The sequence below is a fragment of the Bos indicus x Bos taurus genome, chromosome 11, assembly GCF_003369695.1.
Source record: "Bos indicus x Bos taurus breed Angus x Brahman F1 hybrid chromosome 11, Bos_hybrid_MaternalHap_v2.0, whole genome shotgun sequence".
Lineage (NCBI taxonomy): Eukaryota > Metazoa > Chordata > Mammalia > Artiodactyla > Bovidae > Bos > Bos indicus x Bos taurus.
The window spans coordinates 102,479,195-102,494,244 of NC_040086.1; the positions used below are offsets into that span (position 1 = coordinate 102,479,195).

The window sequence follows — 15,050 nt, forward strand, 5'->3', positions numbered from 1 at the left end:
GCAGTCCAGCTGCCCTTCTTGCCAGAGCCAGTCCTGACCCACTTCTGCGTGCCCGTCATGCCTGCCTCCCTCCGTCTCAAGGCTCCTCGCCCCCACCTTCCCTGGGTTTCTTCCGTATTTGGGGAGTGCAGTCATCGATTCAGTGGAGCGTCCCTGAAGGGGGGCAACTCAGCCTTTGCGATGCTGCCTTAGAGCGTGTGGTTCGGGTCCACACCTGGTCTCCCTGGAGGAAATATAGCTTCACCTTTGCAGTCAGGACGTCACTGTGGGGAGACACGTGGGGACCGGGTACAAAAGCTGCTCATCACCGACCCCCTGATGCGTTTCCTCTGTAGTTGATGGATGCAGGTTCCAGTTCCTTCCATGTTTGAGTCCACTTTTCCCCGTGAGGAGGTTCTTCCCCTTTCTTAGCCATTTGTGCACATCAGTGTGGACTCAGCGTTTCACTCAGTAAACCCGCTGTGCATTACTGCCACGTCGGCTTTCTGTGCGGATCCTGCTGGTTTTGACACTCAGACTTTCCTGGTTTTGCTGATGGGGCCTCCAGGTCTTTCCGACGCGTCTCCTGATCTGTGAAGATGTCTGTGCTTCCGAACTAATGGTGCCTGCCCCCGCTTTTTGTTCCTACTCCAGTCCTGGGACTGGCTGCTGCTCCAAGAAACCTGATTCCTGTTAGTGGAAACCATGTTTAGAAACAAGATGGGGATTTGGGGTGCTCACTGCTGCCCTGCATCTGAGCCTCTCTGCAAAGAGCTAGAAAGTGGGCACACACACAACAGAATGTGTACACACATGACAAAATGTGCACACACATAAAAAAGTGTACACACCACTTGAAAGAATGTATACACACATGACAAAACGTGCACACACAAAACATGCACACACAACAGAATGTACACGCGTGATAAAACGTGCACACACAAACATGTATACATACGCACACGCTACAGAGCATTTACACACATGGCAGGACATGTGCACACAAGATGTGTACACACGCGCACACACTATGGGATGTGTATACACATGACAAATGTATGTATACACACAACATGTATACACGTGCACACACTACAGAATGTGTACACACATGACAAAACGTGCACACACAAAATGTGTATACACACGAGAGAATGTGTATGCACATAATATGTGTGTACACACGAGAGAATGTTATACACATAAGAAATGTACACACACATACAAAATGTGTACACACATGCACACACTATGGAATGTGTGTATACGTGACAAAATGTGTGTGTGAACACACAAAACATATACAAATGCACACACTACAGAATGTGTACACACATGACAACATGCACACTCAAAAACGTGTATACGCACGAGAGAATGTGTATACACATAAGACGCGTGCACACACGAAAGAATGTTATACACATAAGAAATGTGCAACACATACAAAACGTGTACACACATGCACACACTGCAGGATGTGTACACACAAGACAAAATGTGCACAAATACAAATGTGTCCATGCAGACACATCTGTGTCTGCATCTGCTAAGGCCACAAGCTCACAGACACCTCCCTTCCCACCCCCGCAGGGCCCCAGCTCGCTCTGTGGGGTATGGTGGATGGCTGGCCTGTAGCCCCGGTGACACCAGGTGCCATTTGGCCTCAGGCTTCCCTGGAGCACCCTCCCTCCCCCTCCATGGTTGATTCCAGCGTTCTCCCCTTCCAGGGCTGCAAGCACAACAGCTATGAAGATGCCAAGGCCTATGGCTTCAAGAACAAGCTGATCATCGTCTCGGCAGAGACGGCGGGCAACGGGCTGTACAACTTCATCGTGCCGCTGCGCGCCTACTACCGGCCTCGCCGGGAGCTCAACCCCATTGTGCTGCTGCTGGACAACAAGTGAGGGGCAGAGGGCAGGGCATGGGTGCCCTCACCTTTGGTGGGGAGTGAGGGGAGCGGCCCCACCCCGCCTGCCCCTTCCCACACCCTGGTGCTGCTCCATCATCCTCCCGATGACCATGAACCTCCCCCAGGGTGCACCCCAGCACCTCTACCCCCAGAGGCCTGCCAGCCCAGAGCTCAGAGTCCAGTCTCAGCTGTCCTGGGGCCTTGGTTTCCCCTTGGGGACAATAAAGAGCAGCCCCGTTGGCCTCTAAAGGGCCCCCGGTCCAAGCCATCATGGTCCTGGGGCCCCTGCTCCACCCAGGTCAGAACTGGTGTGGGGGTGGGGGAGCCAGGTGGATGCCTGCAGGCCCTGCTGTGCCCACAGGCCCGACCACCACTTCCTGGAGGCCATCTGCTGCTTTCCCATGGTCTACTACATGGAGGGCTCCGTGGACAAGTAAGGTGCCTCTCGGCAGGAGGACCCCCGCCCCGCTCTCCTCCCCCCAGGCGGGGCGTCCAGGGCCAAGTAGGGGGTGGCTGCACCCACGGGCGTGTCCCCGCAGCCTGGACAGCCTGCTGCGGTGCGGCGTCATCTACGCGGACAATCTGGTGGTGGCAGACAAGGAGAGCACCATGAGCGCTGAGGAGGACTACATGGCCGACGCAAAGACCATCGTCAATGTGCAGACCATGTTCCGGTGAGGCGCCGGGGTCACCCTGAGCTTCCCCTCGTCGGTGGCCAGGGGCCCCACCCCCAGCCCCTCCCCATGTCCATGACCAGGACCGCCCGCCCCAGGCTCTTCCCCAGTCTCAGCATCACCACTGAGCTCACCCACCCGTCCAACATGCGGTTCATGCAGTTTCGCGCCAAGGACAGCTACTCTCTGGCTCTCTCTAAACTGGAGAAGGTGAGTAGCCCCTCGCGAACCACCCCTTCCCCTCCCACCCCCACATGAAGTGCCCCTTCTGACTCTGCCCAGCTGAGGGCCTGCACCAGGCCTGGAGGGTGTGGGTGCCTGCCCTCCTCCGGCGGGGTTCTAGTCCCATTGTGAGGCTCTCGAGCGTGCAGCCCAGAGACTTTAGGGTCCTCGGCCAGGAGGGGACACCGTCCCCTTACGGCAAGGTCCATCCCGGCCTTGTGCTTGGCCAAGGCTGCTAGTTATACCAGAAATTACTAGCCCAGTGACACCAGCCCTGACACCACACCCACGTCTGAGCCATGTCCGTTCTGTCAAACGCCGGTGGGGACGTGTTCATCCTGGTACTGACGAGGGCTCTGGGACCAGAGCGGGGAGTGGTTGCCTCAGGTCACGCAGTGGCTCATAGGCCAGGTCAGCAGGGGCCCGGGGGGCACGGGGACCCGCCACGGACCAGTGTTGCCGCCCTGGCATGTTTGTGGACCCCAGGCCCTCCCCAGCCCCTGTCTGGGTCAGTGTAGCACTGCCCTCCACTGAAAGGCAGGGCCGCGCTCAGGTGGCCCCAGGTGAGACCAGGAAACAGGTGGGCCGCTATGAGGAGACCCAGCTAATGAAGTCGGGGGCAGTGACCATTCCCTGCGAGCCCAGACAGGGGTCCTTGTCAGGGGGCAGCTTGCATTTGCATGGCTAACCCCACACCAGGCCAGGCCTGGCCCCAAAAGCAGACAGGGGCAGCGTGGGAGCTCCACCTGCCCAGAACCCAGGTGGACGATGGAAGTACGTTTTGCCAGGAGGCCCATGGTGGCCCCGGAGCCCCTGGGTCGGTAGCCAGAGGCCTCAGTCAGCAGCCGAGGAGCTCAGGCTGTCCTGCCCCTGGAGGAGGCTTGGCCTGCACCCCACACGACAGCCCATTGGAGCCCACTCAGAGCCACTTCCTACCAGCCCGTGAGCTGATCCTCCGTCTGCTCAAACTGGGACTGTGGGCATCGGAAGCGGCCCCGGCCAGGACTGTGTCCAGGTGCTTGGGCCAGTCTGACCCAGTTCAGGCAGGATGACCAGCACAGAACTGGGGTCAGGGCTGACATCCTGGCGCTGGTCCTCACTCGCCGCCAGCTCCCTATGGGCCTGGCACCCTCACCTGTTCAGCCAGTGGGCTTGAAATAGATCCGTCAGCAGACACTGGCCTTCCTCAGCAGACACCACAAGTCCACCCCACTTTGCCCTCTGTGGCAGGCATCACCAGTTGACCACACCTTCCACCTTCCCCTGCAGCATCACCTCCAGGGAGGGGCAGGGGCAGGGGCGGCCCACTCCCCACCTCGTGCTCTGGTTTTGTGATGGGGAGAGAAGTTAGCAAGTGAGCACGTGTGACCTGGGGAGGCTGCAGCCCAGGGTTGAAGGCCCTGCCGATGGGTACGCTGGGCAGAGCCAGGCCCATGCAGTGCCTGGGGGCTGAGGACAGAGGGGCACAGAGCCACATGATCCACCCCCTCTGGAGAGATAGCCAGAGCCGGTGCCTCCCCCGACCTATGCACGCAGAAGATTCCACAGAGGACGGAGTGGGAGTGTGGCATCACGCTGTACATACAATCTGGATGAGGGGAGTCCTGTTTCGTGAGCGGAAACTGCAGGAACATCGGAAACGCTTCTGGCATTCAGATCAACGTGCTTCCCCGAGATCGAAGTGGCACTAGGGCGGGGGTGGGGGTGGGGGATTCAGGAAGGCGTGGAGGGCAGTGGCTGCATCTCCCTGGAGGTTCTCAGGAAGGTCTCCCAGAGGCTGGGCCACTGCCCACCCCACTCCCCACCCCGTCCCCAGACTCAGGTTCCTGGTGGCATCATCGTTTCAATATCCGCGGCACCTGTGACAGTGACGTCGACCAGGGCCCAGCCTGCCCATTCAGTCCTGCTCCCTCCAGACACGTGGTTCTCAGAAGGGCTCGTCCACGTGGGCTCCCATGTCTCGCTGTGACCTGTGACCTCAGAGCTTGGGCTACAGCCTCCAGTCCCTCCGTGGCCACTACAGAACAGGCGGCATGAAGCCACTGAAACATCAAGCCCTCCTTCGTCCACAGTCTCCCTGGACCCGCCCTCGGTCTTTGCTTCTCAAACCATTCACTGTTCTTAGTGAAGGGAAACCGACAGCTTTAATGATCTTGGGAGTCTCCCCACTTGTCCTCATAGCGTGTGGCGGGAGCGTGCAGCCTGGAGTCAGCAGGCCACGCAGGTTGGATTCCAGGGCTTGTCCATGATTCGTTCTTTCGGGACAGCAAAACGCCGCTCGGAACTGACACACTGTTTCCCTCTTGGACACCCATGTGCCAGCACACCCTCGGGCTCCCTGCTGCTGGGGAGGGACAGAGGTGAGGCCCGCTGTCCCAATGTTTGTCTGCCCTGCCGGCCGCCAGCCGAGTTTGCAGGAGGAAGCTGCCGCAGCAGGAAGCAGCCCCAGGAGAAGGCCCCGGGAGGGCTCCTGCGTCCCACCTTCTGTCTGTGTGGAGCGTGTTCTGGTCCAGAGGGAAGGATGACTTCCTGGGTTCAGAGGCACCCCTCAGTTGTAGGCCAACCTCACGCGGTGGAGACACGCGCCGAAAAAGTTCGCGTCCCAGAACCAGCATGGAGTGGGGAACACGATTCTGTGAAGGACCCTGAGATGGAGGAGGCCCTGGTTCGCCCCAGGGCCCCACGCCATCACCAGGGCGCTTGCAAGAGGGAGGCCAGAGGTCAGCCTGCCAGCCCTGGAGGTGGAGGAAGGGCCCAGGGCCATGGTTGGCTTCTAGAAAATGGGAAAGGTGCAGGAAAGGAGTCTCCTGGCCAGGCAGGGGTGGGGGAATTGGTCACCGGCGGGAGCCCTGTGACACGTGACTCCAGCCCCACATATCTGATCGGACTCACAAAATCTGATACCGTGAGAGAAGAACCGTGTGGTTCTGAGCTGCGGGTCTAAGGAATCCACGTGGGGCCTCGCGTTGCTGTGCTCACAGGGGAGGCAGGAGCTGTGACACGTGTCGCTGCTCACGAGCACGCCCTGCTGTCCTCGCCACCTCACTCACAGGACATGAGCTCCAGGACGAGTTGCTATGAGAGTGAAGGGCCCAGGGCGGCAGCGGCTGGGCATTAACCCCAGCACGGGCCCCTGGCTCTCGCCAGCAGAGCCATGAGTCCTTACTCCTGGCTCCGGCCCCCTGTGTCTGGGGGACACGAGCCGGGTGCTTGGCCTCTGTGTGGGGGCATCTGCTGGCCCGTGTTCATATACTCACCCCACACACGTGTGCATGCAAGCCCTGGGCTGCCCGCCCCGTGCGGCTGTGGCCGCGGGCACCAGCCCGTCTGAGCCGCCCTGTCTTGCAGAGGGAGCGTGAGAACGGCTCCAACCTGGCCTTCATGTTCCGCCTGCCCTTCGCCGCCGGCCGCGTCTTCAGCATCAGCATGCTGGACACACTGCTGTATCAGGTCAGCCTGGGGCCTGGCTGACGTCCGATCCTGAGCCACGTCCATCCTGGGTCCCCAGGAGACCAGTGGGACTGAGTGGCTCTGGGCCCCGTCCCTGACCGGGAGCCACAGGGGTTCACCCCTGAGCATCACCATCCTTTCCTCCCAGGAGGGTGCTAGCCTAGGGTCATTCCTGGCAGCCTTTGGGTTTCTGATCCCTTCTAGCCTAAGGCGCATGACCAGGCGAGCTACCAAGGCCAGGAAAGGCCGCCCAGCTCCATCTTCTGGCACGCTGTGCAGGGGACACTGTGGGTGCCCGGCGGGCATGTCCCGCCAGGGGGTGTGGAACTGCCCACAACGCTGGCCTCACTGCGGCCCCTCTCCTCCAGTCCTTCGTGAAGGACTACATGATCCCCATCACCAGGCTGTTGCTGGGCTTGGACACCACGCCGGGCTCCGGCTACCTCTGTGCGGTAAGTGCCTGGGCCGGAGAGGGGAGACGGGCGGGGCCAGATGGGGCGTGGGCGGGGTGGAGGGGCGTGGGCGCGGGGGTGGGGCCGGGGTCGGGGTGGGTGGGGTCGGGGGGCGGGGTGGGTCGGGCCTGGGCGGGTGGAGGAGCGGGGCTTGTGGCAGGCTGGGCTGGGCAGCCACGCCCTGCCGGGGAGGCGAGCACCGCCTCTGCGGCCTGAGGCCCGCCCAGCCCAGGCTCTGCGTTGCAGATGAAGATCTCGGAGGACGACCTGTGGATCCGCACCTACGGCCGCCTCTTCCAGAAGCTGTGCTCCTCCAGCGCCGAGATCCCTATCGGCATCTACAGGACCCAGTGCCACGTCTTCTCCACCGAGGTGCGGGGCAGGGGCCTGGAGATCCGGGCCCTTTTGGGGTCAGGTTCACAGGGGCCCACATGGTTCCTTGGGGCGCTTTGGGGGAGGGGAGAGCACCGAGGGGCGCCCGTGCGCCGCCAGACCGTGCAAGGCGGCCTGCCCGCGAGTTATGAGCCCGCCGGGTGGGGGGGGGGGCGGGGAGATGGCGGGGGGGGGGGGGGGGGGGGGGGGCGGGGGGGGGCGGTCAGACAGCCTTGGTGGTCAGGGTAGGAGGAGCCCCCAGGTACTCAGGTGGCTCTGGTTTCCTTTGCAGCCCCCCGACCTCAGGGCCCAGGTGAGTGGTCCCTTCAAGCCCACGGGAGTGCCTAAGCTCAGCCCCACGCAGGCCTGGCGGGGGCAAGGGTGGTCAGGAAGCAAGTCCCCAGGTGGCACTAGCCAAGGTGCAGCTCAGAGAGGACTCCTAGCATCACTCTCCTCCCCCGTGCAGATGGGGAAACTGAGGCCGGGGTGGGAAGCCCAGGGTCCCCCCACCCCCAGGCTGTCTGCCCCTCAGGGCACAGCCCCCATCCTGGCAGGTACCCCTTCCTCCCCTCATCTGTCCCCACTTCCACACCCCCCAGGCCCCATGTCACCCACCAAGCCTTGCAAGGCTCTGCACGTCCCAGCCCACCATCGGGCTGCCCCTGTTCTCTCCTGCCCCCGTGGTGAGGAAACTGAGTCTCCTAGAGGGGCTGTTCCCTCCCCTACCCCACCGTGGTAAAGTCAGAACACGCTGCCCCAGAGAGGTGGAGGGAGGCCCACCTCTCACCAGCAAGTCAGGGACGGGCCTGAGCCAGGGTCTGGGGAGAGGAAGGGACTTCCACCTGAGAGAAGAAGGGCCTGGGGTTCCCCCGGAACTGTGACTGTCCTCCCCATCACCCCAGCTGCTCCGTGGGTCCCCCCAGTCCTCTGCCCAGCTCCCGTTCCCCTTCCCTGTACCTGCCCCCGCCCCGCCCCTGTCCCGGGACACCCTTCCCCTCCCAGGCCTCACCCCTCCTCCCCGGCCAGTCCCAGGTCTCGGTGAGCGTGGAGGACTGTGAGGACACTCGGGAGGCAAAGGGGCCCTGGGGTGCACGGGTGGGCACGAGCGGCGGCAGCACCCACGGCCGGCACACGGTGGGCAGCGACCCAGCCGAGCACCCGCTCCTGCGGCGCAAGAGCCTCCCGTGGGCGCGGAGGCTGAGCCGCAAGGGCTCCCGGCACACGGGGAATGCGGCAGCCGAGTGGATCAGCCAACAGCGGCTCAGCCTGTACCGGCGCTCCGAGAGGCAGGAGCTCTCAGAGCTGGTCAAGAACCGCATGAAGCACCTGGGGCTGCCCACCACTGGCTACGGTAAGGGGCAGGGCGTCTGTCTGCTCTCCTGGCCCGTGTGGGGAGGGGGGCTCCCCTAGATCCAGCGCCAAGCCCGGCAAGGAAGGGTTCATTCACCCTCTGCTCTGGGGCCTCAGTTTCCACATCTGTAGGAAAAAAGATGCCTATTGCCTGAGCCAGTAGGCAGCCGTCCTGGAGGAGGCAGCTGTGGGTAGGGACAGCCTTGCCAGGCTCCATGAAAGCCAAAGGCACCGGCCTCAGCCAGGGGGCAGATTGGCCACCTCCGGCCGGTCCTGCCGGGATCAGGAACACAGGACCCCATCATGTTCCTCTGAGGATAGGAACAGGGGCGTGGCGGGGACACCCCAGAGCCCTGGCCACCCCTCCCCGAACCCTCCCTGCAGCTGGAGCTTGTGTGGGATAGGGGCGGGGCAGGTCAGGGGGCCCAGCACCAGGACACTCCACCACTGCTCCTGGGGCAAGGCCACCCCATTCCGGCGACTTCAGGGCGCCGTCGCCAGGGCGTTTGTTGTTGTCAGCAGATTTTCTCTGTCGCTTGATTCGGGGAAAAGTTTGTGACTCTGACCATGAATGGAGCTGGGGTCCCCGGCCGGGCCCGAGGAGACTGGCCCGCCCCTCCCTCGCTCCAGAGATGCTGCCTCTGTTGATGGGGCTGAAAGGGGCCCAAGCCCCCCGCCCCTCCACTGCAGCCTGGCCTCATCCACACCCCAGGCTGGGTGGAGGCTCTGACCTCCGCTAGGCCCCGTCTCTGGGGGACTCTGCCCCACACCCCACCTCGGGCCTGGCTATATTTTTCTGGGCACCCACTCCCCTACCCCGCCACCTGCTGCTCACCTCCTGGGCCAGGGGCCCTCAAGCCCGTCCAAGTGGGACCAAGCGGCTTTGGGCTTCACCCAGAACTGCCCAAGGGTCTCTCGGGTCTGGCTGTATGCCAGGCCCAAGGAGATCGCCCTCTGGGAGAGCCGCCCAGCCCCTCCCGGCCACACCCCTGCCACACGGCGTACGTTGTCCACTTTGCGCCCTTTCCCCGGGCGTGTGCTGTCACCCCCATCCCGGGTGGCGTGCAGGCTGCTCAGGCTCCCAGTGGGGGTCCCGTTTCACGGCCCCATGTAACACCCTGGCAGACAGACGCTCAAGCCCAGCTGAGCCCCAGAGCAGGCCCCTGCCCCTCGGGCTCCCCCGGGCCTCCCCGCCAGAGCTTGGCAGACAAAGAGCCGACTTCGCTTTTGGGACAGACGGCCGCCTGCGGCCTGCGTGCACCTCCCGCCCCTGCTCTGCCAGCCACCTCCTCTGCGCTGCTCGCTGACCTCAATCTCTCTCTCTGTTTCTGTCTGTCCCTCTTCCTGTGTGTTCCGTAGAGGATGTAGCAAATTTAACAGCCAGTGATGTCATGAATCGGGTAAACCTGGGATATTTGCAAGGTAATTCTGCTCCCGGGGCCGGAGTCTGGCATAGGGGGCGTGCCAACCCTTCCTGATGGTCCACCCAGTGGCCGCCCGCCCCGGCCAGGCAGGCAGACAGGGCGAGACACGAGAGAGGGTCCCTCCAGGCAGGGCCCCACGAGCTCCCAGGCCACCCCACTGCAAGGACCCTAACTTTCTCCCCACTGACTGCTGACTTCAGCACGGCCCCCTGCACCCCAGCCCTTCTGCCCACTTTGTTGTCTGAGATAAGCCCTACTCTGGACACGCAGGCAGCCACTGGCCGGCCCCTGGGAGCCCACCCAGCTCTCAAGAAGCACCGGCATGGAGCACCCCAGGCCAGGGTACCCGCGCCCCCGGCGTGGTGGAGCACAGTGAGACCTGAGCTGGCGCCTGGGGCCTTGAGGTCTGCAGCACCCTGAGCCTTCGAGGGCCACCCAAGCCAGGTGGACGGTTGACCTCCACTCCCCAGCTGGGGCTTCACGAGATGGGGACCACTTCAGTTGAGACAAAGCCTGATGTACCACATTTTCATCCAGGTGCTCAGGTGCTGCTTGGGCCCCTGTATCTTCCAAGAAGACACCCCGCAGCCCCCAGACCCCAACAGGGGTCAGAGCAGAGTCCAGGCCCCAGACCTCACTGCTGGGACCCCTTCCTTACCTGGGGGCTCCCCAGGCTCAGAGCTGTGCAGGCCTCCTGAGCCCAGGTGGGTGTTAGCTCAGATGGGCCAGTTTCTGAGGACAGCCGGGGCAAACAAGACTCAGGATTGAGAAGCTCTGGGGTGCACCGCGGGGGAGCTGCGGGGCGGCCCAGGGGGCAGAGCCCTGACCACACCCCACCCCCCGCCCCGGGTTCCTGCGTTTTTCTTCAGTTGCACCCACGACCGTGTTCACAGCAGACTCCCCACTAGGCCAGCGCGAGTCCGAGCCTGGGGCTGCCCCGAGCGGGAGGGCTGGGTCGCCACCTCCCTGTGGCCGGCTGCACCCCTACTTCTCGCCAAGGCTCGCAGGCGGGGTGGCCGCACCCACAGGGTCACCGCATGGTGTTTGCTGAGCCCCTGCCCCTGGGGTGTGGACGTTGAGAGGTGCCTGGGCCAGGACCTAAAACCAGAGGAGAGGCTGGTCCCAGGGGGCTGCAGGGCGGTCCTCCAGGGGGACACCGCCACAAAGCCCCCTCCCCGAGCTGGGTGCAGATGAGGGAGGAGACGCCCCCAGCCGTGACATGTAGACACAGCCCCTTCTACACAGTCACCCCTGGGGGGAGTGGTCCAGCTGTCCCCAGTTCACAGTTCTGGGGCAGGGCCTCCAGAGGAGTGGTGTGGACCCCCAGGGGCTGTCGAGAGACTGGTCTGCGGGTCCAGGGAGGAGCCCCCATGGAGGGGCCCCTTGGTCATGGGCCAGCCCCCGGCCCCACAGCAGGCGCGATGAGGTGGCCCCTTCTGGGAAGTCGGGGTCAGGGCCTCGTGGGTCACCCAGTCCCCGGGCGTTACAGCCGGACCCCACGTGCCTCCCCCCGCCACCTCTCAGCCCAGCACCCCCAGAAACACAAAGCCGGGCCCAGCTGGGGCTGGGACAGCCCATAGCCCGCCCACCCCGGGCAGAGGCAGGGCCCAGGCCAGGTGGGGAGGGGCCGGTGAGGCAGGGGCCACGCCCACCCTCTGCAGCCCCGCCCCTGAGTGAGATGGACAGGCGACCCCGTCCCTTGTCAGCCTCTCCGTTTTCCTTGTTCTTGGCTGTGCTCAGGGGTACAGGGTGCACCAAAGCCTCCCGCTCCCGCCCGCACCTCCGCTGCCCCAGCCCGCTCTTTGCTGCCCTCCCTGGACATGCGCCGCCTCCATGAGCCAAGCCCGCCAGGGACCCCGTGCGGTGGGAGGGGTGGGGGTCAGGCCATCCACTTGCTGGGTGGGGACACAAGCCTGGAGCAGGTGATATCTGTAAGCCCCGACCCCGTTTGGTCTGCACCCCCACCCCCAGCTGTCCCCTGAAGCATGCCGGACTCCACCTGCTGCCATGGGGGGGTCCCGAATCCAGAGTCAGATTCGGCCCTGAGCTCACCAGTTCAGGGAAGTCAGCCGCAGCACCCCTTGCTGACCCGCTAGCAGCTGTCCCACCTTCCCTGAGTCCCTGACCCCCATGGCCAGGGAGCCCTCCCGGGACGGGAGGGGCTGGGGCAGAGGTCACCCAGGGCCTTACCCAGCCCCCCACCAGGGCTGTCCCCCCCAGTGCCCAGTCCTGGGTCAGGAGGTGCCTTTAGGCATCGCCAGATGTGTAAACTGAGGCCACGAGCCATCCACCTCCTGCCACTCACTGAGCTCAGGGTCACTGCTGGACAGTGGCCAGCCCGACCCCATAGTTGGCCAAAGAGACATCTATGTGGTGGCCAGGGTTTCTCTAGAACCAGTTCACACCCCTGTGGGTCGCATCCTGGGGCCACCCCGAGAGCCGGACACTGGGCTGGCTGTACCCGTGGTGGGCAGTGTCCTGGCCCTGCGCGTGCCAGAGGGGACCTCCGGCAGGGTGAGCCGGTCGGACTCTGGGCTGATGCTGCCGGACAGGTTTTGGGAAACAGAGGGCAAGTCCAAGGTTGACAGCTGAGGAGGGGATTGGGGGTGGCCTGTATGGGGCAGGGGTGCTGGGAGGGGGGTGAATGAGCCTGGGTTGGGTGTGTGTGTAGGTGTGTCGTTGTGTGCTGGTGTGTGCACACGTGGAGGTGTGCACAAGTGTGCTCCACATTCAGGGTCACCACCTCCTAAGATGCTGGTGACTCAACAAGCTACGGGGACGGGCAGGGGTGGTGGCTGCTCCCTGCCGGTGCAGTGCTGGGCTGAGGCCCACGTGGATCAGGGAGGATCGGCCAGGCTGGGTTCCCCAGGACAGGGCTCGGGCGGGACGGCCCCACAGCCAGGAGGATTCTGCAGCTGACTGGAGCTGCCAGCTCCTCGGGGCCCGGCGGAGCAGAGGTGGGCAGGGGCTGAGGGGTGACCGCCCGCCGGGCCCTGTCTCCTCCGCAGACGAGATGAATGACCACCAGAACACCCTCTCCTATGTGCTCATCAACCCCCCGCCCGACACGCGGCTGGAGCCCAACGACATTGTGTAAGTACCGCATCCCCAGGCGAGTGTAGACACCTGCCCTTCACCACATGGACTGGCACTGCGCACCCACATGGGCGTCCAGCCTGGCCTCCGGGGCAAAGCGTGAGGCCAGCACCCTCCACCCTTCCCACAGATATCTCATCCGCTCCGACCCCTTGGCCCACGTGGCCAGCAGCTCCCAGAGCCGGAAGAGCAGCTGCAGCAACAAGCTGGCCTCCTGCAACCCTGAGACTCGGGACGAGACACAGCTCTGATCTCCTTGCAGAGTCCGCAAGCCCATGATGCGTGTGCGCGGGGCCCTGCCCGGTGCCCAACCCCGAGATGCTCCTGGGACTGTCAAGAGGGAGCGGACCTTAGCTGGGTGAAGGCTCGGGCTGCCCTGGGCACCGCCAGACACTGGCGGGAAGACTTTTTAACCTGTTTTTATGAATCTATACAACCCTGATCCTTTGCACAAACGCACCGCAACTCGTGACCGAATCTGGCCACGGCAGAGGGAGAGGAGCCGGGCTGGACCACGGGGTGAGGCTGGGGTGGATCAGACAGGTGCTCGGGCCGGGGGCTCACACCGTGATAGGAGAGGGATGCTGCAGCCCAAACTTGCCATGTTTCCTCAGCCGTGGACCAGTCTAGCCTGTGGCTCTTGGCCAAGCCACAGGGTGGGGGGCTGCCCTTCTCGCCTGGGTCCCCTGTGCGCTCATTTGAGAAGGAAATGGAAAGCAGGAGGGTTTTCAGCTTGGCCAAGCCCCTGCCTGCAGCAGTATGGGCTCTGGAGAAGCGTCAGGGTGGGGCCCGGCTGCGCACTGGGGATCCCGCGGCCCGTGACTTTGTGGAAGAGACTCGGACGACTGCCTTTTCCTGTATTTTTACGCTGAACTTTTGCAGCCGCACCATCTGACACCCTTTTAAACAAGAAATCTGAAGCACAACACAGCCGCTGGGCTGCTGCCGGCCCATGTCTCCAGGACGGGGACTTCTTATCACGGAGGGACTCTGGGCGTTACCTCGGTTCCTTTGTGACTTGCTGACAGGTTTGCACGCTCAGTGCTGGAAACTTCCATTAAATGGATGCACTCTGCAGACAGGAGGTCCCCTCGTGAGGCATTCTCTCCATGGTTGCATGCTCTGGGCCTGGGTCTGCCCCAGCCGCCCAAGGGTTAGGAACAACCCCTGGGACCCCACAGGAAAGCCCCCAACCCAAGGAAATGAGGCTGGCCCGGGTCCTCCCCAAAAGCAGGAAGCAAGTCAGCTGGAGGCAGGGGTTCCGGGCCGAGCCCCGGGACAGGTCTGTGCGCTTCCCCAGCACAAAGACACCCCTGTTGGTTCTCAGCTGGGGGCTCTTGCTCTTACAGAGTACCCCCAAGAGTCTGGCAGGGAAAGGACCAACCCAGCCCCCAGGGGGGTGTGGCTCCAGGCCAGACAGGTGCTGGAGTGGCCTGCCCCCAGGGAGCGACATAACTCAGGGCCACCCTCCCCTTCTCCAGTCAAGGCCGCACGTCCAGCTCACCCCCCACTGGCTGCCCGGGACCCTCTCACCTAGAGAGGGTCTCCACGCCTGGGGTGGGGGGAGCTGCTGGGACAGTGTGGGCTGTGGGGGGTCAGGAAGGGTGTCTGATTGAGGAGGGGAAACTCAGGGGCCCTCGATGGGGTGACAGGCTGTTGATGTGGGCTCGGGTGGCCTCTGGGGTCAGGGCCTGTCCCAGCGGGGTGTCAGTGGCTCCCAGGGTCCTGCCAGTGACTGTTCCCTTCCGCACCCGCCACCTCTCCTGGCACCCACGTGCTAGCTCCCTGAGAGGAGGAGGCCCCTGCAGGAGTGGAGAATGAGGGGACCTTCTTGGCTTCTGGAGCAGGGTCTCCATCCAGGTGGGGTTGCAGCCCCTCAGTCCCCCACTGGGAAGACAGCATCCGACTGGGATCTCTGGAGGTGTCTGCTTGAGTGTTGGGTGCAAGGATGGGCGGTGAGGAATGGGGTCTCCTCTGGGCCAGACACGCTCCTACCCAGACGCACTCTCACACCCATTGCCACATGCAGAGTCTTCAGCAAAGGCCTGAGACTGGATCCAGGCATCCTGACCCGGCAAGCAGAAGACATTTCTCAATGTTTTGACAGGTTTTCAGA

General features: G+C 63.4%; 1 protein-coding gene across 12 annotated transcripts in view; it reads left to right on the forward strand.

Moving 5' to 3' along the window:
* KCNT1 (potassium sodium-activated channel subfamily T member 1) overlaps positions 1-14,018 on the forward strand; it is a 79,215-nt gene extending 65,197 nt beyond the window's left edge. For 8 of the 12 annotated variants that reach the window (XM_027556717.1, XM_027556712.1, XM_027556713.1 and 5 more), the window contains 12 exons: positions 1,713-1,885; positions 2,256-2,327; positions 2,434-2,568; positions 2,667-2,778; positions 6,139-6,240; positions 6,609-6,692; positions 6,939-7,064; positions 7,357-7,377; positions 8,091-8,415; positions 9,774-9,836; positions 12,847-12,931; positions 13,065-14,018. In XM_027556717.1, the coding sequence (XP_027412518.1) occupies positions 1,713-1,885; positions 2,256-2,327; positions 2,434-2,568; positions 2,667-2,778; positions 6,139-6,240; positions 6,609-6,692; positions 6,939-7,064; positions 7,357-7,377; positions 8,091-8,415; positions 9,774-9,836; positions 12,847-12,931; positions 13,065-13,185 (1,419 nt within the window). In that variant the 3' untranslated portion in view covers positions 13,186-14,018. Of the gene's footprint in view, positions 1-1,712; positions 1,886-2,255; positions 2,328-2,433; positions 2,569-2,666; positions 2,779-4,606; positions 5,151-6,138; positions 6,241-6,608; positions 6,693-6,938; positions 7,065-7,356; positions 7,378-8,090; positions 8,416-9,773; positions 9,837-12,846; positions 12,932-13,064 lie in introns of those variants that run through there. The other 4 variants (XM_027556721.1, XM_027556715.1, XM_027556711.1 and 1 more) reach the window with 2 other exon arrangements.
* Positions 14,019-15,050: the final 1,032 nt, after the last annotated feature.